Source organism: Malaya genurostris, chromosome 1 (assembly GCF_030247185.1).
Source record: "Malaya genurostris strain Urasoe2022 chromosome 1, Malgen_1.1, whole genome shotgun sequence".
Classification (NCBI taxonomy): Eukaryota; Metazoa; Arthropoda; class Insecta; order Diptera; family Culicidae; genus Malaya; species Malaya genurostris.
Window position 1 is genome coordinate 100,531,000 of NC_080570.1, and position 27,009 is coordinate 100,558,008.

At 36.5% G+C, this 27,009-nt stretch overlaps 1 protein-coding gene across 1 annotated transcript in view; it reads right to left on the reverse strand.

Annotated features, from left to right (window-relative positions):
• LOC131427247 (transcription factor Sox-10) overlaps positions 1–20,187 on the reverse strand; it is a 59,350-nt gene extending 39,163 nt beyond the window's left edge. Inside the window, exon 1 of the mRNA XM_058590263.1 lies at positions 19,781–20,187. Coding sequence (XP_058446246.1) covers positions 19,781–20,187 — 407 coding nt within the window. The remainder of the gene's footprint in view (positions 1–19,780) is intronic.
• Between the last annotated feature and the right edge of the window lie 6,822 nt (positions 20,188–27,009).

A 27,009-nucleotide genomic window follows, 5' to 3' on the forward strand; every position in this document is an offset into this window, starting at 1 on the left:
AAACTATCGAAACAGCGACGGTTGTTGGAGAATGACGTGTTGGAGTTGAGTGTGCTTTGATAGAGGATTAAGAGGTTCCACCTAAGTAAAGACCACCGCAGTTGATCCGGCGGTGCGGGAATATAACCGGTCGGTAATTCTGTGCTTTCGGTTACAGCTGATTGATAATAGTTTGTTGCGGAAATATTCAACTGTAGATCTTGAACAAGTTTAGTTCTGTTTATGGATTGGAGTGTTAAAAATGCGAAATTAAAAAAAAATGTTGCATTTTGTAGTTGGTTAACTCTCAGTTCATCTGTGAACTTGAGTTTTCACATGCTTCTCCATCAATGTCCAGCAATCGTGTGACAAGCACAGGTTCATTGCGTATTGAAAACCAACCAGCCTCAGCCAGCTTAATCGCTATCACTCTATTTAGCGCGTTGGTGCTAAATGGCTCAAATTTATGCATGTCTCTTTGATTTTAACACTCGCTACTAGGGGCATCGTCCACCATAAGGCTGCCGTTGCACGGATCTGTCGAGACTCCGGTAGAAGTGAGTCATTCACAATCGAGAATCGGACGCTCAAAATCGTTGTCATCTGTGACACACGAGAACGAAACAACAAAAAGGATCAGCAATCTCCGGCACCTTGCCTGCATGTGTTTCCCGGGAGAGTTATTTCGAATTCAGTAGCTCATTACTTGCGAGCCAGCCGTTTGTTGAAGCCGAGATTTGCACCGGTCATCAACGTGCGGGTCGCGCGCCGGTTGGCGGCAGAAAATGTTGGTAAATATTTAAAATTTCTTATGGATGTGTGAAAGCTGTAAAGTTGCGCATAGGCGCTCAATAAACAGGTTTTCTCCTCTGTTTATTTCTACACTACACTTTGCATTTGGCCGAAAATCAACGGTCTAAAAGGTGTATTTTCACAAATTTTACAAAAAGCCATTTTTTATCGGCTTGCTCTGACTGATTGATACCGCTTACGGTTTGAGTGGCTAGACACGGACAGCAATGACACTGCAAAGTGCAGGACTGGGGAACTACAGGGCAGGTTGAATTGTATTGGATATCAAATAGAACTGATATCAAACTGCGGTTGCATTTGAAAAATATAAATAAAAACCGAAATCACGGAACTGGAACAGGAACAAGCTGAGTAAATTCTTGGGTAAAATACAATAAGCCATGATTGTTTCTTTTCGCACGTAAATAGTTTTGCTTTGTACCATGATTCGGGAAAAATTACACGGTATTCTCACTTTCCGCTATAATCGAACACTTTTCTTAATACTTCCATCAGAAAAGTATTGAAAAAAAAAATTTAAAAACCCGAAATGCCGAATTTCATTTACCAGTTGAGGCGGTTCAACGAATTGAATGATTGCCTGTGTGTGTAGGTTTGTAATGTACTAAGAGTTGTAGATTTGAAATAGAGGTCTCCTCGTCAGCCAAACACTGATACTGATTGAATAGTTTTGAGATTTGATGCTTACTGTTTGAGTCAAAATTCCATCAATCAGTATCTGTCACAATTGACATTTTAAACAAAATACTTTTCAAAACTTAGATTTTTCCCGGTTGTGTCTATTCGGTTCGCTTTTAACGGAAATATAATTTTTTCCTTTCTTTACCCAGAAGTAAAAGTTTTGAGCGCTATGTGATAAAGCGGCGTTTGAAAGCGAGGTAAACACGATTTTTAAAACTGTTACATAGAATTGTCTGTAAGTACTTGAAAGAATGTGTAGAGCATCCTTTTTATGGCATTTTATCACGATTAGTTCGAATATGTCATTGTACGATATTTTAAAGATGGCAGTATTGATTGAATTGTGTTGATTCCTATAAAAATGAAAAATATTATTTCATATAAAAATGAAATACAATAACCTTGTCATTTTCAGAAACTGCATTTTTTTTATTCGAAACTATACGATTCTTTTGTAAGGTTCCTCTTAAAAGCACGAATTTTTTCTAATGCTTTTTTTAAAATCACTGACTATTTTGCTTTGTTTTAATTTGGCGCGGTATACATTTCTCGTTTAGAAACAGAGATGGGTGTTCACGAAACCTCTTGGAAAGTGTAGAAAATGTCCCCTTACTAATTGTACCTTAGGCATATGGCAAGTATATATCAAAATATAAAAAATATGAACGATGCAATTTCTGCTGATGAAACTTCGATTTGATTTCGATAACAAAAATTAATAATAATTTGAAATATTTTTAGAACTTTATGAATCTTAAAATTCAGTTAAAACGATGGACCCAATCAAACATTGATGCACGAATATTCAAATGCGGTGTGATAAAAAAATATTATCTTATTGCTAAGTGGATTAAGTACATTTTAACTTGAAAAATGGTTCATCTTGCATAGAAAAAAACTTAGTGGTGTATTTATGTCTGTCTCATATTATCATATTTCATATATTACAGCAGGATGAATCAAAATACTACACATTAAAATAGTTTAGAAAACAGTTTTGAAGATTTCTTTGGCATAATACTACTATATTTATATACTACATGTTAATTTAGGCTAGTGAAAATTGTTATTTAGGGGTTTGTCTAAACATAAACAATTGCGAAAACTTGGACAAAATTTTTCAAAATTTTTTTCTGACTATTAGTACCTTTATTTTAATTTGATTTTATGAAGATCTGATATGAGTTTATTAGGTCAAAGACAATCATGTTCTCCAAACTAACGTAATTTATTAGTTAATTTAAAGAATTCGCTATTCTTTACATGGTTATAAATAAAATACTCCTGAAATTCACATCCTATGCATTCTACTTTACAGATCCGAAAGTTGGATCTGAATAAAAATCTGGATATTGTAAATGTAAATGTAAATAATGTAAATCGGTTGCGCCATCTTCAAGAAAAGTGAGTAACATTGTTTTCATTTTTCAACACACAGTATCCTGCAATCCCGGAACTGGAAATTGGATCCGGATGAAATTTAGGAACCTTGTATGGGACTTCAATCCTTCGAGGAAGTTTTGTCACATTATTTTCATATTTTTGGTGCATATCACCCTGTAGCTCCTGAACCGGAAGACGGATCCGGATAAATTCAGTAATCTTGTAAGGGACCTTTTATTTTATTTTAGTTTAACTTTGATTTGAATATAAGTTTTTGGAAATCGATTCAGCCATCTCGAGAAAAGAGTGTCACTTTTTTTTCTTTTTGGGTGCATATCATCCTGTAATTCCGGAACCGATTTTCGGGTCCAAATAAAATTCAAGGGTATATTGTAAGGGATCATAAGACCATTCATTTGAATCTGAGTTTATGAGAATTGGTTTACTCTACGTGAAAATTGAGTGATATTGTTTTATTTTTTTGTTGCATTTCACCCTGGAATTTTGGTTCCGTAGTATCTTGCATATGAATCTAGGTTTGTAAAAAATCGGTTCAGCCATCTCCTAGAAAATTAAGTGACATTATTTGTCACGCACACATACACATACAGACATTTACTGATCGCGACGAACAGATTCGAATGGTATATAACAGTCGGTCTTCCGAGCCTCGGTCCAAATGCCGGTTTTCACAGTCATATCATAACATTTTTAGTGAGAAAGACAAAAAATGGCATGTGAATTGTTCTTTCCATCACTACATCTTTTCAACACGTCCATAAAATACGCATCATTCCCAGGAATATGGTGAGCATCCTATTTAGTGCCTATTCAGGAACTGATGCTAAATCATACATTCGGAGCTATTGTAGAATAGCTATCATCTCGTGTATTACTGAGTTATTTGATACTAAGCGATAAAAAATCTCAGTAGGTTAAAAATCTTGTAACAAACAATCCACATGGATTTTTCAAATGCATTTTCACTACGTTCAATTCAATACAGCAGAAAACAGAAAACTTAGTAAATAAGTATATATATTCAGGTCAACTAGTACATAAATGGTGCAAAGAAAAACTTATGTATATTTACTATGAAATAAACGTATTTATGGAAAAAGTAAAGAAATGGAAAATTGTACGTCATTACGTATTATTTTGGACGCTGAATATACTACTTTATCATGACCAGCCTAGTAGATAGTATACTAGGACTTACATTGTTTTCAAGCATCTTGGCATTTAATTGTTTTGTATTGTTTTCTTTTGTTACGATTATAACAGTTTGGAACTTTCTTAATCCTACGTGCTATGTGGGAAAATCGAGCCATGACGATAGCCTAGTCTTACCCACAAAATGCTGTGTTCGTCCCCATATAGATATTGCTTTGTTCTGGTTATAGAAATGCAACTGTTCGAAGTTTATCAACATGAAGTGTAAAATTGGGTGTCCCGCAATCTTTCCTTTCCCGTTGTGCTCACGCCACTTGAATGATTTGTAATAAATATTTTGATTTCTCAGTACGCGCGGGTCCAACATAATCGCCCTCAACATCGAATATTTACACTGCACAATGATGATGACGACGACGGCGACGAAGATGATCATAGTAAGATTGCCGTCGGTCAGCCCGGTCGGGTCGGGTTGACCGAAGCCGCCTTGAGGTCTTGATCTTCTATCGCGCTTTGGCGGCAATCCGGCCTCTGATGGTTAGATGACGCGAGTTCTCTTCTGGTCAAGTATATCGCACTCACCCTGGCTGGAACTGCGGTGGCGGCAGCGGCATCGGCGGCCACTCGATTTTCTAAGGGATACATCTAGACTTCATAGTTAATATAGGCGGCCGGAGATAGAGACAACGCGAATGTTTACACATGTTATTGTCGGTGTTCATCACGCGGACAAGACGATGTTGGTGTTTTTGTTGTTGTTATTGTTGATGATCAACTTGAGCTTGTTGTTAGCCTATTGCTCTAGATATTTGTTGTTTGACACTTGAGTTTTTGGCCTCGGGAAGAATTTGGATTTCTTCAAACTTGGTATCGACAAAAGGCGCTTAGAGCTTACGAATGGTCCGATGATTAAACATTTAAGCTTATATAAGAGGGATACATCGAGTATGTCTGATTTTAGGGCTTTCTGTAAACGGCGATCGTGCAGATTGTAAGCACCGGGTGAATAGAAAGTAATTAATAGATTGATGGGCTACATTCAGGTTTCATTTTTGACAATTGTAGAAATATTCATTTCTTGTCTGAATACAAAAGCGCAAATTCGGCGAAACTGGAGAGAATGAGAATGACAATTTAGTAAAACTATTTTACTACTACTGAACTGTCAAAAAAATATGAGTTTCTGTAACCTCGAAAATCCAAAGAGTGCACGTTTTGAGTTTTTTTTCTTAAAATTTTACTACCAGTAAAATTTACCAGTTTTACCGATAAAATTCTACCGTTCACTTTGACGTGAAAAAAATGCAAGAAAACGCTTCGAAAGATTTATGTCAAATATAAACGAATTAGCATCAAAATGAACGTAGAGTGATGTGTGACAGTGGCCAATTTACACTGAATATTAATCACGGGGTCATAGCGATGCCAGTGTGTCAACCAATCCGAGCAGATGGGAATTTAATGCTACCTTCAATCGGCTGGAACTGGGCGCAACTGTCATAAACAAAATTAGGGGAAAATCGGCGTCCACGAATAAACGCAAAAGAAGGCACTGGCGATTAGGTTGTGGCGACAGTGCTTTTCGAGGTGCCATAAACATCGAGTTTTCTCAAGAGATGCTAACGAGAGAGTAAACGTGATTTTTCGGACCCTTTCTTCTGACTGAACCACTTGTATGGTGATTGTTGCTCAGATGTTCCCACATTAATTTTAAATGTTTGTATAATGTTCTGGCTTTTGCGGCACCATTTTTTCTACATCTTCTTGACGAAAGGATGTGTTTCGAAAATTTCGAATATTATTCAAAATATGATATTTTCATACAGATCAATTAGCTCTGAACAATTCATGGAAACAAAAGAATTTTCGTTTTGTTTTTAGTTGTGGGAATGAAATAGAAATTCTGTAAAAAAAACGGATCTCGATCGGAGTACTGGAAACTCCTAGTGTTATATACCACGACTATTCGACTCAGCTCGACTAGATCGGAAAATGTATGTGAGTGTGTATGTGTGTACGTGTGTATTTATGAGTTTCTTTTCACGTTTTATCTATCCGTTCCGACAAGGCTAGTTTTGAAGCTTCTTTTAGATTGTGGATCAAGTTCGAAGATCACATGACTGACATTTCCGGTTCCGGATATATAATCTAGCGACGTAACCGATAAATCATTGTATTGTTCTATTCGCTCATTTTTTCGAAGGTGGTTTAACCGAATTCATCCGGCTCGTTTGGAAGCTACTAATGAATTGTTGGTCAGGTTCGAAGATTGCATGGGTGATATTTCCGGTTCCGGAGATATAGTCATCGAAGTCAGTCGTATGCTCAGTTAAATGCTACTATTAGATCATTGATCAAGTTCCTAGATCATATAACTAACACTTCCGGTTCTGGATGCATACCTTATGAATGACGTAACTGACAAATAGCATTTATTTTTCAACTGCTAATTTTTTTCGGATTTGGCCAATGACCAAGTTCAAATTTATTATTTCTGACACATTCGGTCTCTGGAATGTGGCCGAATATGCGACGTAAACAATAAAGTACGCTTTCCTACACTACCCGAATCAATCAATTGAATCCTAATGAAAGAAAAAAAAAAACGAATTTCCGATCAATTCTATTATTTCTCTGTAGAGAATGGCAAAAAGTTTTGATGAGACTGTTTAAATGGCAAGAGAAACTCGTTATCACACCACTAGGTGGATTAAGAAGGGGTTTATTTCGTAATCACTGCAAGTTCAAAGTAGAAAAATAGCTACCTTATTAACACAAATGAATGAATCATTAATTAATTCTCACTGTATCGTGAGAACTGGCGGTTTCTAAATCCCCAACCAAAGAGGCATTTCGAAAAAAAGGGAATGGAACTACAGGGTCCGCCAACTAACTTTTTTTTTAACTAGCGGTTATTTCGACATTGGTAACCTTAATGTCACTTCTGATTTGACAGAAACTTTTAGTTTTATTCTTCCACTGAACGAAAATGGGTGTATACGCTTGAGGAACGCGTGAAAATAGTGCAGTTTTACTTTGAAAATCATGGTAATGTTGCGGAATGTGTGCCAAAAAATCATCTTCTCGGATGAGGCACATTTTCATCTCGGCGGGTATGTTAATAAGCAAAATTGTCGCATCTGGGGGACGGAAAACCCGCACGTTATCATGGAGAAGCCGATGCATCCTCATAGAGTGACGGTTTGGTGCGGATTTTGGTCTGACAGCATCATTGGGCCATTTTTCTTCGAAAATGAGGCAGGAGGCGCCGCCACGGTCAATGGCGAGCGCTACCGCGCCATGATTGGTTCTTCCCGTTACTTGAAGAGGAAGACTTGGACACCATTTGGTTCCAACAAGACGGCGCTCCGTGCCACACAGCCAACGCTACGATCGATCTTCTGCGCACAGTCTTCGAAGATCGAATTATCAGTCGAAATTCGGATGTCGTTTGGCCGCCTCGGAGCTGTGATTTAACGCCGTTAGACTATTATCTTTGGAGGGCTGTCAAAGATAAATGTTATGTGGACAAGCCAGAGACAATTCAAGCCTTGAAGGACAACATTCGTTCAGCCATAGCTGAAATAATAAGGCTTACAAAAAAATAAATTTTGAAATCGGATGAACCGTTTGTGTTTTATTGCATGTTTAAAAAAAAGTTACATGGCGGACCCTGTATATTTCTACGAAAGAACTATATTCCCGAAAGTATTTGAAGTTTGACTATGAATAAAAATATTGAGAGCAAAGACCGGACACGGATTTTGTGATGCAAGAATTGTTTAAAAACATCCGTTTTTCCAAAACTTTGCCGGTTCTTCTAGAACAAATGTTTTTATCCGGTTTTTGCATAAAATTTTTTTTACCGATTACGTTGAGGAACGCAGCATAGATCAGACAGCCCGTAACAACCCGTAAACCATGTTCGGTTTTTGCTCTTTGTTGTTATCCTATTTTTGCTTTTAAAAATACTTAAAAGGGTTTTCCAAACTTAATTGCACACGTTTTGTGTGCAGCCGTTCAAATAATAAATCATATGTTATTCTCTCAATCTGAATTCAAATCAATTCTTGATAACAAACTTCTAGGGGAAGTGGGATAAGCCTTGCAGTACCTAAAAATTAAACGTTTATAATGACTACAATAAAATAAACGTGAACGTGTCGTGCATGTTTATTTATATCAAATCAAAAAAAAAATTGTTTTTGAGTGAGATCCATTTTGGAATATATGACCACTATTTCCGGTGCTTCCGGAATCGCAGACCGGGAACCAGGATAGCCGGAATCGATTTGTTTAGTTGCCTACTAAAAATGCTATCGATTTGTGTAGTTTTGAGGCCTGTTTAGGAATTTTTTTGTTTCGCCGGTTTAAGTGCCGGTGTACAATATTTAACACACTTTACCCTATAGCTCAGGAACCAGAAGTCGGATCCGGATGAAATTCAGGAATTCCGTAAAAACCGAGAGACCTTTATAATCGGTTCAGCCATCTCCGAGAAACCCTAGTGAGATTATTTGACAAATACACACACACACACACACATACACACACAGACATTGCTCAGCTCGATGAACTGAGTCGAATGGTATATGACACTTGGTCCTCCGAACCCATTTTTACTAGTAGGCTTTTCAAGTGATTGCATAACCTTTCTATATAAGAAAGGCAAAACAAAATGAATATCGTATTTTTCATAATCCTTAAAAATTTTCGATGCGAAATATGCAGAACGAAATACTCAATCATGAAAAACATTCCTCAACGGGTCAATTGCATTAAAACAGCGGTAAGAAATTCACGACAGTAACTGAGCACCGTGAAGCCGTTTTCTCCAAACTTTAAAATTCAATTTTTACCTCTTCTGTATTAGATTTTAAAGGCAGAATATTTTTGCCCCTTGACACCACACGGCTTCTAGGCTAGTTCTGTCCGTAGAATAATAATAATTTAATCGAACTCTCAACGGACTCCCGCCATCATATTATCATATATTACATATATTAACCAGAAGGTGTTTCGGAATAAAATCTAAATGCATAGTTTTGAAACATATTGATTTATATCGGAGCCTGTGAAAATCAGTCCCATCATCTTTGAGAAAGATCTCGTCTCTCTTCATAGCCACTTAAAAACAATCTTGAAACATATCTGATCAGAAAAACTGTACTAAGCAAAGCCTTGGTATTCGCAGTCGATTCAAAATGTACAGAACCCTTACATAGCTGGTGCTACGATACTACTGACACTACGAATCCGAACATACGACAACTGGTTTGTAAGACCCTATGTGTGTGCCTTATGCATTGAACAGCCAACCCGGAACTACTATGGGTAACAAGTAGTAAGACTTTTGAAATATATTTCGCTCGAAAACCTCATTCGTCGAATTTTTTTATAGGACTTCCAGTGACATCTGTGCCAAGTGGCACGTCAAAAAAATCCATTAGTGTTTAGTATACGGCTGTCTTTCTGAAGTATTAAAAATGCAATCAGTTATTTTTACAATGAGTGAAATTGTTAAAAAAAAGAAGTTCTATCACATTTTTTGTGCGGAATCAAATTTTGGGTGCCGAAACGTTTAAAATGTTGTCAGAGTAATTTTCGAACGGCTTCCTGGTAATTCTGATTCTATTTTCATACAAGGGTGTTGACTTAATAAATATTATCAGATGACCAAAAAGTCGTCTCTAGGTTCATGTTCAAACTTCACGTCTGCCGTTTATGTTGAGCTTAAACACTAAAATCTGCTTTAGTGAAGCAACGATGAGCGATTTCCCAATAAAGACTGTCCCAGAAAGTATGGACGCAACCAAAAACCGCTGCTATTTCGCAATGGTTCAGAATCTGTCAATTTTAATGGCTGCGTCCTGTTGTTTACACCCTTCTTTAACCACTTGTGCAGTTGTTTATTCGTTTTCATTAGTTTGTTTCGAAATGCGTGGACTTTCAGCAGAACAACGTCGAAAAATTGTGTACAAATGGTGCACAGAACGCGGACTGTCACTGAAAAAGATAGCAAAAATGGAAGGAATAAATGAAAAAGCCGTGCGAAATGCAATCAGGAAGTTCGGCGAGGATAAACAGTTGGATAAACGTACACTGAAGGCGTTCGAGCGAAAGCAGGAGGTTTCAGTTCGGAATGTGGCCAAAAAAGTGGGCACTTCGAAGTCAAATGTTCTTCGTGCTAAGGAACGTTTGAATCTTCGAACCTAAAAGAAGCAGAAACAACCAAAACGTAGTCCGAAACAAGAAGCTGTACAAAACGATTCTTGCTGGAAATTTGAACTGCATAACCATGGACAACGAAACCTACGTGAAACTCGATTACAAATCCTTGCCGGGACCACAATATTATACGGTGCGAGAAGGGCAAGTGTTAAACCAGTCCGAGACATCGATTGAAGTCGAGAAATTTGGTAAGAAAGCTATGGTCTGGCAAGCAATTTGTAGCTGCGGTAAGATTTCGAAACCCTTCATCACCACTGCTTCAATGAACAGCGAAATATACATCAAAGAATGTTGACAAAAACGACTTCTACCCATGATTCGAAGCCACAAGGATCCTGTTGTCTTCTGGCCAGATCTTGCTTCTTGCCACTACTCGAAATCAACGGTAGAATGGTATACTACCAAAAATGTCACTTTCGTCCCAAAAGACATGAATCCACCAAATTGCCCACAACTTCGACCAATTGAGGAATTTTGGGCATTAACGAAAGCACATCTTAGGAAACATGTCTCGGCAGCCGAAACCATTCAACAGTTCGAAAAAGATGAAAAAAAAGTGTAAAAACTTGTCGCCAAGAAGTCTGTACGGAATTTAATGAGGAACGTTCGCAAGAAGGTGCGCCAGCTAGTCTACAATGGCTAAGTAGCAAATGTTAAGAATAATATTCGGTTGTTGTAGTCTAATATTATCAGTATATCGAATAAAATTTGAATATCTAACACTTGTGAATTATTTACAGCGAAATCAAAGTGCGTCCATACTTTCTGGGACAGTCTTTAGTTTTATATAACACGTATATTCCCATATGCAGTAATGTTTTCCATCCCCAACAGTAAATGAAAAGCGTAATCAAGAAGTATCTAACAAAATTCTTTAGCCATTTAAAAACAAAATTGAAGGGTAACAGACAGACAGATCGTGGACGTAACTACTTTTCCATTAAACAGGAATTTTCGAACGATATTATTGTCTATCAACTATCCAAGCAAAAAATTTTCACTGCACTTGCAAGCTTCAATGCAGCAAAATGACGTGGACCTGACGGAATAGCACCAATATATTTAAAACAGTTGGCAACTGAGCTTTCAAATACCAAAACACCATTTTTTTAAACTTATCAGTATCAATAGTAATGTTTGTTTCCAGAAATATGGATATCAGGCTCAAAATTAGAAGTACGTAATTATCTCGTGCATTCCAAAATAATTTGAAAATAAATGGAAAAAAATATCTCAACATATATACAATTAATTAACCATAACACAACATGGGTTTTCAAAGCTCATTTTACTCCAACAAATCTTCAAATTCACTTTGGATACCAGGGACAATGAAAATTATGTAGAAATCCTATACACTGACTTCAGTTAAGCTTTTATTACCATTCAAAATTAAAAAAAAACACGGCATTTAACAAAAATTCTTGGAATTGGTTGAATCATATGTTATAAAACTTAAGCAAATTGTACGCGATAAAATCACCTACTCCAAATCAATAAATGTGACATGAGGTGTTCTCCAAAGTTCATATTTAGACTCTCTTATTTTTATTTAGTACGTAAAGGACATTTCCTTCTTACTCATATATCTAAAAGTACTTGTATATGTAGACGACATGGAGCTACTTATGGAAATATGAAATTATGAGGTATTCACACATTAAGAAATGTAGTTTAATATTATTTAGCCGAAAAATCATGGCTCCTTTTATTAGGAAACAAATCAATACTTAATTTTGTAGACTATTCTGATACTTTTGTTTCATTATTTCATTTTATTAGCGACTTTAACCGTTTCTGGTCATTCGCCGAGTATTATAAAACAATTGTCAATAAAGTAAATAGTATATTAGGCTTTATTAAACGCTGCAGTCAAATTTTCAACACAAATTACTTTTACAGTTTGTTTATTTGATTGGAGCGGAAAAGCCCGCTGGAGCTGAGATTTTTTTCCAACAGGTATAAAACCTTCTCGTCTTTTGTGTCAACAGATTTCAAATATCCAACAGGTACTTTTCTTTTGCTTAAAAATACAACTATCGCTTATGTTTATCTCAACATAACAAATAAAAAACAATAACATAAAAACTGTAACTGTGCCTGTCTCTGAGATCGTAGATAGAATTAGAACCAGCTAGAGAAAGTATTCAGGAACCGTTTTTCGCAGTAGTACGCGACAAGTGGAAATCGAAAACATCAGAACAGCGATTAAAAAGGCGACACATGCTGAGGAAAGGTTCGTTATATGCATAATTTGTTCTAGCACGAGGTCAACTCAGAAATGGCTGGTATCGAAGACTGCGTTGATGGATGTCAAAATTCAATTTTTGTAACAGATCTGGACAATCAATTCAGGATAAGGGGTACGGGTATTTTTTTTTTACAAGGTGAAATGCATTTACGCACGGAGTGTGGGACTCTCCACAGGACTACCCAACTGTTGATTGGAACTACCCACTAAAACACCTTGGATCTCCAACCCTACCTCCCCGGCACCACCGCTAGGTATTACTTCGGGGTGGAAGGCTATTGGTGCTCACAGCACCCTCCCCAGATTTATGCAGAATGGGGATCAGCATCCTGCTCTCGAGGGATCGACCAGTTGGATGACGAGGTCGGTCCAGTGATGCCGGCTGGAGGGGTACGGGTATAGCGTGATGCGTTAGTCGATGTCTTTCACGCAGCCTACTTGGGTTCGGTTCCCAACATCGCACATATGGTCAAAAAGTTTTTCTGCCTCGAAAAGGCGAATGACATTATGGTTAAAACCCCTATAATCAAAAACAAAAAAAAATAGTGATAATATTAAATCAGAAACAAAGACTGCTTTTAAGACATCACGGCGGAACGGATAGCAGGTCAAGATCAATTAGCTTACAACGGTCCTGGTAGCTGGAAAGGTTATAAGAGTCGTTCCAAGGAAGACGACGAAGTGCAAAGCGAATGAAGTTGAGATGGCCAAATCCCGTACAAGGAAGCTGTACCACGAGTGGTTGGTGCAGTAGAAATGAATCGTATTAGACGATGAAACGTACATTAAAGCGGACACCAAGGCAATCCCCGGCCTGGATTTTTCGTCGACTTGTTTCACCCGTATGTTCTGGAGAAGTTTCGGAGGAAAAAAAACTAATAATTTACCAAGAAGTACTTATACGAATATGAATGTGACACTATGTTCTGGCGGGATCTGGCATTGTGCCATTGAGAGAAACCGCTGATGGAGAGGAACGAAGCCAGCGATATTGTTTTTGTATCGGATGAGGTAACACCGCCAAACTAGCCGGAACTTCTACCAATAGAACAATTCTGGGCGATTATGAATTTAAGGCTTCAGAAAACATGTGAGATTTTCAAAAACTAAAAGGATTTGAAGAAAGAGTGTTGCACAGAATTTGATGGATAGTGTTATGTCTAAGGTGGAGGCATTCAATCTAGGAGAGGAAAGTGAATAATCCAACTTTGCAAAAACATAGCTAATATGTGTGTATTTATTTCCTGAGAGTTTCAAAAATATCCCATTCAAAATAATTTTCGGGTGAGCATTTTTGTCTGTTGCAATTTTTTCTGAGCACAGACCATGTTAGAAATTTAACAATGCGTGGAGGATGCGCATTGTTTCGTCTAAGTGATCTGTTCCTTCGATTACAAAAATGTTTCAATCGAAGGAAAATCTGCTAATAAGACTTATGGCTCACGAATTGAGGGATCTGATGTTTCATTAGAATTGAATCTTTACATCATATACTATGTGTGTGATCTTATTCAAACATTGACCGTATGCCTCAATCCATATGCGAAGAGAGGAAAAAATGCCTGCAATGTATGTTATACTTTACTTAGATATTATAGCTAAAAACAGTAACAGTAGTCTATAGAAATCATAATATCTTGACTAAAATTAAGTTTTGCTCAAGCCATACTGACCAATATTCAGTTTTGTTTTCATTTTTTTTTATTTAAAAAATATTTTATTCAGGCCTATTTGCGTACAAGCTTTACATGGCTGATTTAGCTGAGTTTTTAGATGAACATTTTTTTTGTATTGGATCTCGTTGTCACCCTTTTCCTAGGGGGAGAGGAGCTTCCATTTTCCTCCTGCGAGGATTGAGGGGCAGTTTGTTCGTGGTTCGTCTCGTCATCCATTGCCGTGGTATTGTTGTTGATTTCGTTGCTAGTTGCTGTAGATGCGCCTTGTTATACATTGTTTGCAGTTGCTGGTTGGTTGGGTTGTTAGCTGTTAACTGCAGCTGGTGTACTTTGTTCTAAAGGGGTTACGTTGGATGGTTTCGTTGAAGGGGATACTTCCCTGTTGTTGGTGACTGTCACAGGTGTACTGGGGTTGCTTGGGGTTGTTGTGAAGGAAGCACCGTTGTCCTTTGGTATAGTTGTCTCCTTGTCCGGTTTATCACATGGCTTACCGTAGTGAACAGCTTTTTGGCAATATTGGCATGTGGCCATCTGATTGTCATAGGTAACAAGTGATTTGCACGGTATTCTTGTATCCTGACCGAATGTCACATAAGAAGGTATAGGCCTCCTCAAGCGCATGCGTAACAAACGTACGCCATTTAGAATACCGGGGAAAAATTATTCCACTTTTCTTTTTCGATAGAGAGAATCTCTCCGTATTGGGACATAGTTGCGCGAATATAAGGATCGATGACACTTGAGGGAAGATCATGCACACGCACTTCTATAGCACTATCTTCCATATATACTGGAATGTTGTACTTGATATTTTCATGCTCCACATAGTGCACATTATTATTGTCTTTAGCGAATTGAATTGCATCCAACTCTTTATAGAACTGAATATAAACAACATTATAGGTCTTATTGCATTGAAGTAAATGCACACGTTTAATGTCAAGATGCATTTGCTCCTTAAGCAAACCTTCAAGTTCTCGTATCGAAGGTCGAATTTTGCACTGTCTGAAGTCAACAATATTTGTATTCTTTCGTACCGACGGTAGCTTTTGTTCGTTTGGTTCACTCATTTTCGAGGTCTATTGTTCACTACACAATACTGTACTTGGTTTCTTCTGTCCCCAACGTAAGCGGTTTTGTTTTATCGACTGACTTGGATGAGATGTAAACCCGAACTGTTTTGTTTTCATGTCTGCTAGCAAAACTTGTTATAAAATTTTTACTGAATGTTAAAAAAAATCTTGCAAAATCTTTGTCAATGACCATCTATTTTTCAAGAGAATTAAAGAAATGTAAATTTTGTTTTTGATTTGACTACTGACTAAATGTATTCGTAATTTTTGAACGAGAAAATTTTTATTGATGATTCCTGTTATGATTAACATGTTACCAAACCCCTTGGAACTTCACAACAGCTATAAAAGTTGGAGTTGGTCTTATTTCACACGATGGCGTTTACATTGCTTCTTCTGGGTAAAGAAACAGAGGAAATAACCATGTACATGTAATCAGTAATTATAACTAACTGATTTTTTGAAATTTAAATAGGATTCTAAATATCTGTACATAACATTCAGATCAAAATAATTTATTGTGATATTTTCAAATTGAAATATGACTTCATCATTATAACTCATTTTTTGTCAACTGTTTTCTGAATTTGCGAATATGGAAAACTGTATATTTCAAATACTGGTGTAGAGTTGATACAGAACGTCAGTTTTTTTGTATTTAATTCCGTTCAAGAGCAAGTTCAAATGGAGAGTATTACGAAAACAGTATTGTATTTTAATTAGGGAAGCAATCTGTACAGAAAAAAATCGTATTATCTTCTCGAATAATAAACGTTGTCTACAATTAACCACTGTGGTTTCATGGAAAATGTGATTGGGGGGAGGTGGGAAAACAGTACAAAACAAAAAGAAACAAATCGTTCTGTATCCGCGGAAGGATACTGAATAATCTGAGGGTGCCAAAATGCACATTTGATAAAAACTACAACCCTCGAGATGATTTAGAGATTTTACAGAAGCGACACCATTCAGATTTCGCGATATGTATGAATAGAAGTAATTCGGCCCCTATAAGGGTTGCCAAACAATCTGCTATAACCTTTTAGGGTAGAAACAGAAGGGATTCATTCACTTCAGAAGAACGATGAACTCCTCTGACTATTGCTATGATGATGATAGAATATCCTTAAATTTTAAATCATCATACACAGATTCAACCATGTATGGAGAACCAAAAACCCGGACACGTAGTTGCGTCAAACAGTTACATTCTCAGATGCTATGAGGTACGCAATTGCACTTACTAAATTACCAAAAATAATACTCAGCACACTGATAAGTAGCCATGTGATGGTTGAGTTTGCAATGTCCAGTCAGAGCTCTGATCAGAATCCTGCAATGATGCTTGGTAAAATGCAATAGATACTTTAACATTTTCAGATTTAAATCTGGTAAAAATGCTGTTGTCTGAGCGCAAGTTTGCAAGCTGTGCCAGTAGATGGTATGTTTGGAAGCAGCCCTATAGCGAATCCTGTGCTTTCTCCAACTAGTTGACAGTGATAAGATTATATCTTTCATTTGTGGTAACAACTTTAGCCAATCAACTAGTCCAAGATAGTTGATGACTGATGATTTCCAGCATTCGAGTTTTCAACGGCGGGTGTAATCCCAACTGCATCATTCATCATATGAGGTCCTGTCTCGTAGGATGAAGATGCAGTAATTGCTTCATCCCTCATTTGAAACTCAAATATTTGAGTGAATTACGTAGCCATCTCAACAAAACTTACCAAAAACTTTTTGCTTTGCAGAACCAACAAACGGCCCATAATCGTTAGTGTTTAAGAGAGATAAGAAAGATTTGGTGAAGAGTGATATCTTCGTTTGGCAGCGTGATGAACTAAAACTATAAACCACTATGTATTGTATGAGAGCATATAAATAGAAATGAATTTACTATTGATGACTTCAGCTCCACTGTAATTTACATAATAAGAATGTGAAGTCATCGTTTGGCGAAGATCGGTTATATGGCAAATATGCCAAAAATAGACATATTTTCTGTCTAAGGGCTGTCCATAAAAGACGTCACGCTTTTTTTGACGATATTTGACTCCCCATCCCCCCTTTGTCACAAATTGTCACAAAAGCAAAGGCCCCTCACCCCCCCTATGTCACAAGTCACGAATTCAAAATAAATAAAAGAAAAAGAGAAAAATAAAGACGAAAACCTCATCAAAACGAGATCACTGCCGGAAAATCTTTTCATGATCAGTTGATCAGTGAATTTTAAATCACATCGATCAATATCGGTACTGATCTTCCGTCACACAATGGGTAGTGATTTTGAGCTAAAATGATTCTTGATTTATGTAAGTTGAATCATTGGATGATTCGAAAAGCTTTGATGTTGGTGGAGGAAAATCACATATGATCAAGATAAGACATGACATGATCAACGTCTGAAATCGTTGATCTCCCGCCCTTTTTCAAATGGAGTACAATTGAATAAAATGCATCAGAATCAGATAAGAGAAATTCTTATGATATACTATTATCAATGCTAGAAAATCAAATTACTGAAAAAATTGTCAGTGCATAACTTAAATTAAACCGTGTGAAGGCATCTTTTTCTTTTTTATTCATATTAGCCAAAATTTATTAATTTTGCTAATTTACTCGCTCCTCCGTGCACTTTTGGTGATCACAACAGAAATGATTTCCTGCATCATTTATTTCCGAATTTACAAGAAGAAGCTTTTACATCAACAAATACACGTTTTCCTATAGAATGTAAACGTTTATTGTGGAGATTTTTTCAGGAAATAAAGCGAAGCAGTAATATAGTTAGGTATTTCAAAAATGCGCTCATTGAAAATATTGAACGTCACATTCCAAAAACCTCCCCCCCTTCCTCCTGTCACAAAAGGTCACGTTTTATGAAATACCCCCCTCGCCCTTGTGGTGTGACGTCTTTTATGGACAGCCCCCTATGCCTCTAATAATCAGTCTAACTGTGACACGGAGTGTTGAGCTCCGCAAGGGCAAAGCCCACAAATGTTCCGTTTACGCCTGCCATTTTGAAGGCTTCTTCAGACATCGGGTCATCGGCCTTGACACCTTGACTTGCGAGCTCCCGTTTTAGTGGCCTTTTACGACATGGTACAGGAAACCAGTGAATCAATTCTTGGTTGAAATAATACCGCCGGATATCACACGGCCTACCTGTTGGTGGACTTATACCATCGGGACAGGTGAGCCGTAGTGTTATTCTTAGCCAGTTGAGAACCGCTACCAACACTACACGGCTATCTAGACTGCTCGGAAAGAGATGTTGACATTGAAGATCAATTTCCATTGGTGGTCGAGCAGCCCCCAAGTGAATACTGTGCACTAATAATACTAATAGATGACTCAGTAGGTAATAATTAGAGTGAGTATCCAAAATACGGGTTGAAGAAGAATCAAGGGATATTGATCCCCTCTTCTAATACTATCAATGCTAGATTTGTGAATCTAATAAGGTTAATCCTAGAAGTAATATAGAATATATAGGTCACAGAACACAATTCTGAATACACTATTTTCGTTTCGCCTTAGTAGAAGTAGTATAACAGTTCCAGAAATTCCAAGCGTCTCTCGTTAAAACGATATGAATCTTAAAAAATCGTTGGTAGTGCCGCGGCCGGATTTTTTTTTGTATGTTCGGCAGTTTTTTCTAACGCCGACACTACCAGACAAGGCCTATGAAGGTAGTAACCCTAGGCGCTGATATTAGAGCCCAGTTGTCGTATGTTTGAGTCACGGCATGAAAGAATTCTTAGTGTCACTAGCCATGCAAAGGTTCAATGCACTAAAAATCGTCTGTGAGGTCTGTTGAAGCAGAATAGTGGAATCAGTGTATATGGAATCCTTTTGGGAAGCCTTGTTGTGTTTTAATTATTTTGTCGGAGTGATTCTATGTACTGATATCCATGACTATAATTGCTACTAGCATCGGTAGGCGTACAATTGCTTCATTTTAACATTTACGTGCATTGGGCACATCTTTTCCGTGTTCCGAGAAAGTTTCTGAACAGAACATTACATATAAATAAAATACAGGATCAATGTACCATTGTCATTACAGATGTTTAGTGAACTAGTTGTGGTTCTACACGCGAAAGACGTTGAATAATGTCGCTGAATGGGGTGAAATATCAAAACCCTTACACAAAAAATCAGAATTTCATGATTCGAATGGCAAAAGACGAAAGATTTACTTCAACATAATGGGAAGAGATAATACTCTGACATTGTATTTATTCCATAACATGTATAAAACTAATACGTTTATTCGTTTGCAACATAAAATCATCATGCACATTGTTAGTTGTAAGTTATTGTGAGTTATCTTATTTTCTGTTGAAATTTTTTTAAGATACTTTTTCAGAGACTTATTACAGGAATAGTAGAATAGAGGAAGTACTTATACATGTAAAAGCTGATTCTGGTAACGGATTTATGGGCCATTGAAAAATCACATCCAGTTATTGCATTACACGTCAACCTTAAATTTTAATTATCTCCTATAAACTTACTTGACGACATTAGTGGGCGGAGTCCACTTATACTCTTCAAACACCTTCATAACAGCTTTCGTGAGCTTCTCCTTATCATTGGCGCCAAGCTTATTGTCTTCGATAGATGCTGCGGCAGCCGCCGCCGCTGCCGAGGAAACAGTTGCATAAACGGCTGCCTGAAGCGCCGGGTTGTTTGTGGATGTACTATTCCCATTCGCTAGAAGCTTTGGATTGTTATTGTTATTATGAACATTTCTGATAGAACTGCTGTTGTTGTTGGTAATTAACGCCACATTGTTGTTATTAGCACTACTCCCAACACCACCAACACTACCGTTTGACATTTTTTCAACTGGGCGTTCTTTTCTACCCACTGGTTTTATGTCATCCAAGGTTAGCGAATCCTGATGGATGCCGCTATTCATCGTAGGTCTGCAATAATGCAACAAGAACACTGGATCCTATTGTAATTGGTCACTGGGGCAATTCTACAAATCACACTCTATATATGTAAAGGTACGGAACATTACTACGTCATCACGCGGGAACGAAACAGTACACAGTTTGAAAAAGCAATTGGATAACCCCTCGTTAATTCAGTGGGATCTACACAATTGACTGTATGTGACGGAGAAACACAAAACGCACGACACGTACCAAGTCTCAATCGAAACTGAAACGCCTGAATCTGCGATGGGTCGACCAGAAAAAAAACCGGGACGGGTTTCTGATGACCGAACGATGAGGAAAATGAATGAAAGAGAGACGAAAAGTGTGTGTGATCATGTGAGTGGTGGTATGTAAATTTCGGATCTGGGTGTTCTGCGACGATTGAATGTTTTTTGTCATCTCCTTGCAGTTTGATGTGTTTGAGCACGTTTTGAAGTTTCTCGAGTTTGATTGTATAAAGATGCTATCATATTAATTTATACCTGCAACTGTTTGTGTTTGTTGACATTGGATGTTACAGCTTTTCTGTTAAAATGTAGAAATTTTCAAATAGTAAGAGTTGTTTTTCACCAGTTTAATAAATATACATTTTTCTGTAATTTATGTTGGATATGTTAACCGAAACTGATATTGTTGTTCCCAGTCAATGTTTTAGAAAAGAGATTTTAGTATATTTTCTAGGTAAATGTGAATTTTGGTCATAATGCTTCTATTCGGTCGAGATACAAAATTTAGTTTCATACACAAATGTTAAAAAATTCATGAAAAAGTTTAAAAAAAATCGTTCTTATTGATCTACGAGGATTAGGTACCAATTCTTTCCGGTCGAAATAGTAGATAAAGTTGGCAATCAATACATCTTGTCAAGAGCACTCTGAAAAAATACTTAAATGCAAATAAGACATAGTATTTGGAGATCAGCAAAGTATTTACAAAAAAGTACGTTGGTTACAAAAAATTTACTTTATGGTGTCACACCCTGATCGTTCGGTAATTGATTTGAGTACAAGCGGTTATCAGTTCCTGGTAGGCGGTTCAATGCATAGAACATTGGTCTTACAAGCTAGTTGTCGTATGTTCGAGGCCCAAATTCCACAAAAGGAATGTAATGCCAAGACTTTGCATCTTGCAAGCGGTTATCAAATTTCTGTCGATTTGTCAAAAATTACCAAATAGTTCAGTAGACGGTGCTTCTGTAAATTATTTTTTATAGACACTGATGTAATAAAAACACACATCCGGGATATGCTGCTAGTAGTTGAAACGCATTATAACCTAAAAATTAATATTGATCTATTAAAGAATAAAATCACCTGTTTTATAAATCATAATTCTTAAAAAAAATTATTCCTTTTAACTTTTCCTAACGATTTTTATACCTTTCAAATTTACAAATAATTTGTATTTTTGAATACAAAATTATTCAAAACAACTTGCTGTCAGCTACCCAAGTTGTACATAAACATATGCTCATTATAAGATAAGTTTTGTGGCAATCATTGCTTCTTTTGAGCAATGCCGAACGAGCGCAAGCCCTGCGTGGCTTAATGTGAGTCTCAGGATAGAGTTGCTCGCACGACTTTGTCAGTTATCCATCCGATCATACGCCCCGTCGAACCAGCGCGCGCATGGCGTACCCCACGAACACACGCAGACACAAACACACAGTGGTTGGTGGGGGGAATATGCTTGAGGGAATACGCTGTCCGAATGATGGAGTTCGAGAGGCGCTCCGCTGATTGAAGGACTGGTTTCATTGGTTAGAATTGTGCGATTGGGTTTGGCGGGGAAGACTAGGTCTGGCCCGGGTAGAGTTACGGGTTTTACGTAGTAAGTGTTTTCATATTTTTTTTATTGATTTAGATCTGCTAACGTTATCTGGAGTATGTTATGCTTTTGAAAGGGGCTAATGTTGTAGAACGAGTTAACTTTATATCTAATGAATAAAAACATAAGCGATGATTCAGTTTGGTTTTACCACGAGCGTACTAATTTAGCTAAATTTTGACCCATTATCCGAGTATCAAGCTGTATCAAGTTTATAACAAAAAGCTGATTTCGTAGCAAGTGCTAATAAAAATCTGGTCTTTTTAGTAGTTAAATCATCAAATTTTATAAAACGTATCAATAAGAGAAATAGTTCAGATTAGAGATGGGCAAAACAGTTCATTTCAAAGAGCCGTTCAGTACAGCTGAGTTGTATTGAAAGAACTAGGTCTACAGAGCCGTTCGTTCGTTCTTTTGATAGTTGGTATGTTTGTGCAAAAACTAAACGAGAGCTTAGCTGTGTTAGGTAAAGAGAGCAAAAAAAAAAAGATCCCACGAATTTCAACTAAGGTTTCGTGATGAAGCTTTCTCTTGGTAGAAAAGTACCGTTCTCGAGAAAGGAACTATTGATCATTCATTCTTTCATAAGAACATAAGGACTGAGATACTGTTACCCTAACACTGTCATAACTCAGTAATTTCAAAGATGAGTAGAAATTATGTTGGGGGATGTGATGTTCAGACCAATTCGACTAATTTTTAAAAAAGTATGGATGTATTTTAGCAAGGACGTTTTTCAAATAATTGTAACTCAAAAATTATTAATTTTATCCAAACGGTATCTAAGAGGAAATTTCAGGAAATCAAGTGGATACTCTAGAAAATATACACTGAAAGAAAACTTCAATGATGGTCTAATAATTTCAATAATAAGATTTGTTTTAAACCTGATATGAAAGTAACATTTTGTATTAAGTGATTCTTTTAAAATTGTAGAAGATCCAGCTAAAGAAATTTATAGGTATTAGAAAATTCTGTTCATAAAATTGTCAATCAAACACTAAAATACAGTTCAAGGACAATAAATTAGGTTGTCAAAGTTTTTTCTTTCTCATATAGAAAGGATACGAGTTCACAATATGTTAAGTTATTAAACCAGATTACAAGAATTTATCTCCTTCATGCGTCGTTATCTATGAGACGGATTGAAATCTTGAATTCCTCTAATTCTGAAATAAACTAACAGGTTCTGTTTACTAAATGAATTTACTGATTCTGGAACCGGACATCGGATTCGGATAAAACTCAATATATGACAATCGGACTTTGGCGAAAAAGTTGGTTTAGAACGTGATGAGATAGCTTTTTTACATGGAAAATATTAAATCTTTACTGAAAACCTAAAAAAAGGTTTAAGCGAAATTAACTTGCTCGCTTTTTTTACGCGTTTTATTTTAAATAATGCAATTTTGTATTTAATTACGCGATGATCGCGCGTTTTTGCCTAATGAGGGAAATTTTTAATTATACGCACACAAAACAATCCAACATTTAATATTATGAATTGCTTGGTTTCATATAATCTTGTTAAGGTCGTGGGTATCCAAGAATTCTCTGTAAAAAAGAAATCAGCGTATAATCGCGTGGCTGGTCACTTTTGTATGACTTTTGAGTGCGCTATATGCTCGTAGTACTATATTCAGTAAATTGTCATACTGTGATAATGTCTGTGGAAGTTCTTGTCCTTCCTAAACCTCCTTGGAATATAGGTCTTAAGGTCTACCAACGTAGCCGATGACAATAGTGATTTTCTTTTTTCCCTACTCGTGGTATCACAATCAGTTCATAAGATCTTTGTGAATAATTATGAAGAAGTGCTTGTTCATCCAAAAACTATCTTAAAATCTACCAGCATGACAAAATGCATTAACAAACTTATTGTCCTCGTCCCGTACTCGTAATATCACATGCAATTAATAGGCTCATTGTGAATGATCTACACCATCCAAAAACTACCTGAAGTTCAGAGATTAAAATCTACCAAAATAACAAAACATATTAACTAACTTAATCTTCACGCTCCATACCCGTGGTTCACTGAAGTCCTTGGATGGCTGAAAACATTCCTGAAACAGATCAAAGTAGACAAATAAACAGTATGTAGCTCTACGATTATGAACAGTTCTGAAAATTTATTTATAAGCTGCTGATTGCTCGTGTAGATCTCAAGACCTGTTTTCACTTAAGTTCTTGGATGACTGGAAACATGCCTGAAACAGCGATGACAAGTAAGCAATGTGTAGCTCTAAAACTATGACCAGCAAACGAAAACTAGTCATTAGCCGCTGTAGTTCTTACTGTGGCACAGTGTAGGAGGAAAATATTCCAAGTAGTTTTTGGATCTTGGAATATCTATCACGGATTTCCATAGTCGCAAAATATACTTAGATGTTTTGGCGTATGAACGTAGTTATATTTTTTATGTTAGTTATACTAAAATAGAATGAAATTGAAACAAAACTTTTTCACGCGAAAAATTTGAAATAATGCGATGTTTTATTTAATATACGCGAAATGTAATATACTTACCCTCGACTTTACGTGTAAATTGAGTTTCCAGTGTATATTCATTCAAGCAAAGATTAACAAAGTTCCGTAGATTACAAAGTTCCGTAGATTACAAAGTTCCGTACAATCAAAGACATCATATTAACAAGATATCCAGTTCTCACATTTTCCGAACAAATCTTTGGCAACATCCTTTTTTGCGAGCATGTCGCCACCAGGCGAGTCCACATCGAATCTCATACATAGAAGTAGGGGAGAGAAATGTCAAATTCGTGCGCGCCAAAATAGCAGGGCTGCGCACTCATACAATTGACATGATATGTTGAATGTGATGCCGTGCGATGGCGTTGCTGAACTGAAGATTGATTTCGCTCCAAGCTGACAGGGTGGTACAATCCATCGAAAATGGTTGGATCAGTAATGTAAATTAGTAAGTTTAGTAATATGTCAATATTATTGACATCGTTAATAAGCGCCGATAATCATAGGAAAGCGTCGAATTTCTAAGCAATTTACAAAAGTTCAAATCCCATGTGATACTTACTTTCGTACTTTAAGAACCACTGGATTTGCAACTAATTCCGGGCCATTCGAAAGGCTCAAATATATTATATATCAATATAGTTTATAACGCATTCAACACAAATCGAAAAAGACATCACAGTAACACCATCACGTGACGGAAAAGGCTATTAGTTCAATCATGTTTAATAGTTTGCGTTTAGCGTGCAACCAGAAATGGAATGTCAAAAATAATTGAGCATGATGCGTACATGTGAGCATTTTCATATTTAAATGTGTTTATTTTTCTGACGAAAGTAAATATCGCCTATAAATAATGTAGAATCACGCTCCTTTAGACCTATCGTCTTCACTTTCAAGAGCTATGAAGTAGTATTTAACTTTGCTCATGAAAGTTATGAATAGTGCTGAAAAGACGAAACCTATAGGCTGTGAAAGCAATGTTTGGCGGATCACTTCTGATATATAGAAAGAAATTAAAATGAAATGAACGGTGTATTACAAGTTATTTTGATTGCGATATGTTTCTCATTGCGTTCATGACATTGAATTTAATTTAGCTGCACATTATCTTTTCTCTCAGCAAAAGAACAAGTTATACTTATTACTTTTACTTCAATTGATAGCTCTCGTTGAGGCGAATTACGGTTTATTCATATACTGAATAGTTTTGTTTTAAAGCATTTATTTATTTATTAAACAACCTGATATTGTATGTTTATATCACCGTTACCGTAATTTTTCAAATCAAGAAATTGTAGTATATAATTCGGAAATGTTGGTAAATATCTTGAACTAACATTAAGATTAATTTGTGTAGTTCTGCGTGTACATTTTACACATATTTATATAAAAAGGGATTTTTGTAAAAACAAAATGTTCTCATGCGAGTTAGTATCAGATTGCGATTCTAAACCGTAATAACAGCTTATTTTTTTGTGCACTGTATATCGAGAAATATTCCATATATTTGGCGTTGTTTGGTTCAGTGAACTGATTGGGAAAACTGTCATATGTGCATTAAAAAATTTGTAGTGTATTAGTAACCTTTTTTGCCACCGCACTTTACTGTGATTTCGCTCGTGAATCGCAAGAGTGATCCATATTAATATATAGTATATTTGATAGGTTCCTTCAATCAAGTTTTGTACACTTCCCTCGGTCACTTTCCCCATTCTATGACGGAGAAAGTGACCGAGGGAAGTGTGCAAAACTTGATTGAAGGTGTCCGTTTACCATGAACTGCAATTAACTGACAATTGTTTTTAAAGGCCTTTCGAGTTTTTGTATATCGAGGACCTAATATTTTTTTATTGAGATCGGTGTGTTGGAAGGGTTCATGTTTTTGCTCATGTAGCAAATCGCAACTAGTTTTAAAATGCTTAACATGGGTTATGTCAATTCAAAAATGCAAACAAACTTTTAGCCACGAGTTGAAAATAACTTTATTTGGCGTTGCGAAAACATTATAAACACATAAGCGTACGTACAAATCGTTACTGTGAACTGATGCAGCTGTAACATAGATATAACTAGACTGTAACATATAATTCAAGGACTAGCTCAGATGGCTATTGATCGGTTGTCGCAACGTAATGCTATCGACATTGCAATATAAACAATTTTTTTTATATGCAATGATTTAAGGTGATTTGAATACTACAAATATTTTATGGTGTCGTAGACATTGTATGGAACATGAATATAATAAGAATGTCAAAATTTGTCTTACATTTTATTTGAAAAAAAGTGATGTCACTAAATATCCAATTTGCTTCGATGTACTACCATAAAATTGAAGACAGTAATATATGGATTGAAAAACGATCACAACAATATATGAAAGTTTATTTAATGGGGCTTTGAAAATCGTTCAACTAGTAACATACATGTATTTCGCTTGACAGTTTCGTTGTAAAATTTGTATATCACATTAATTT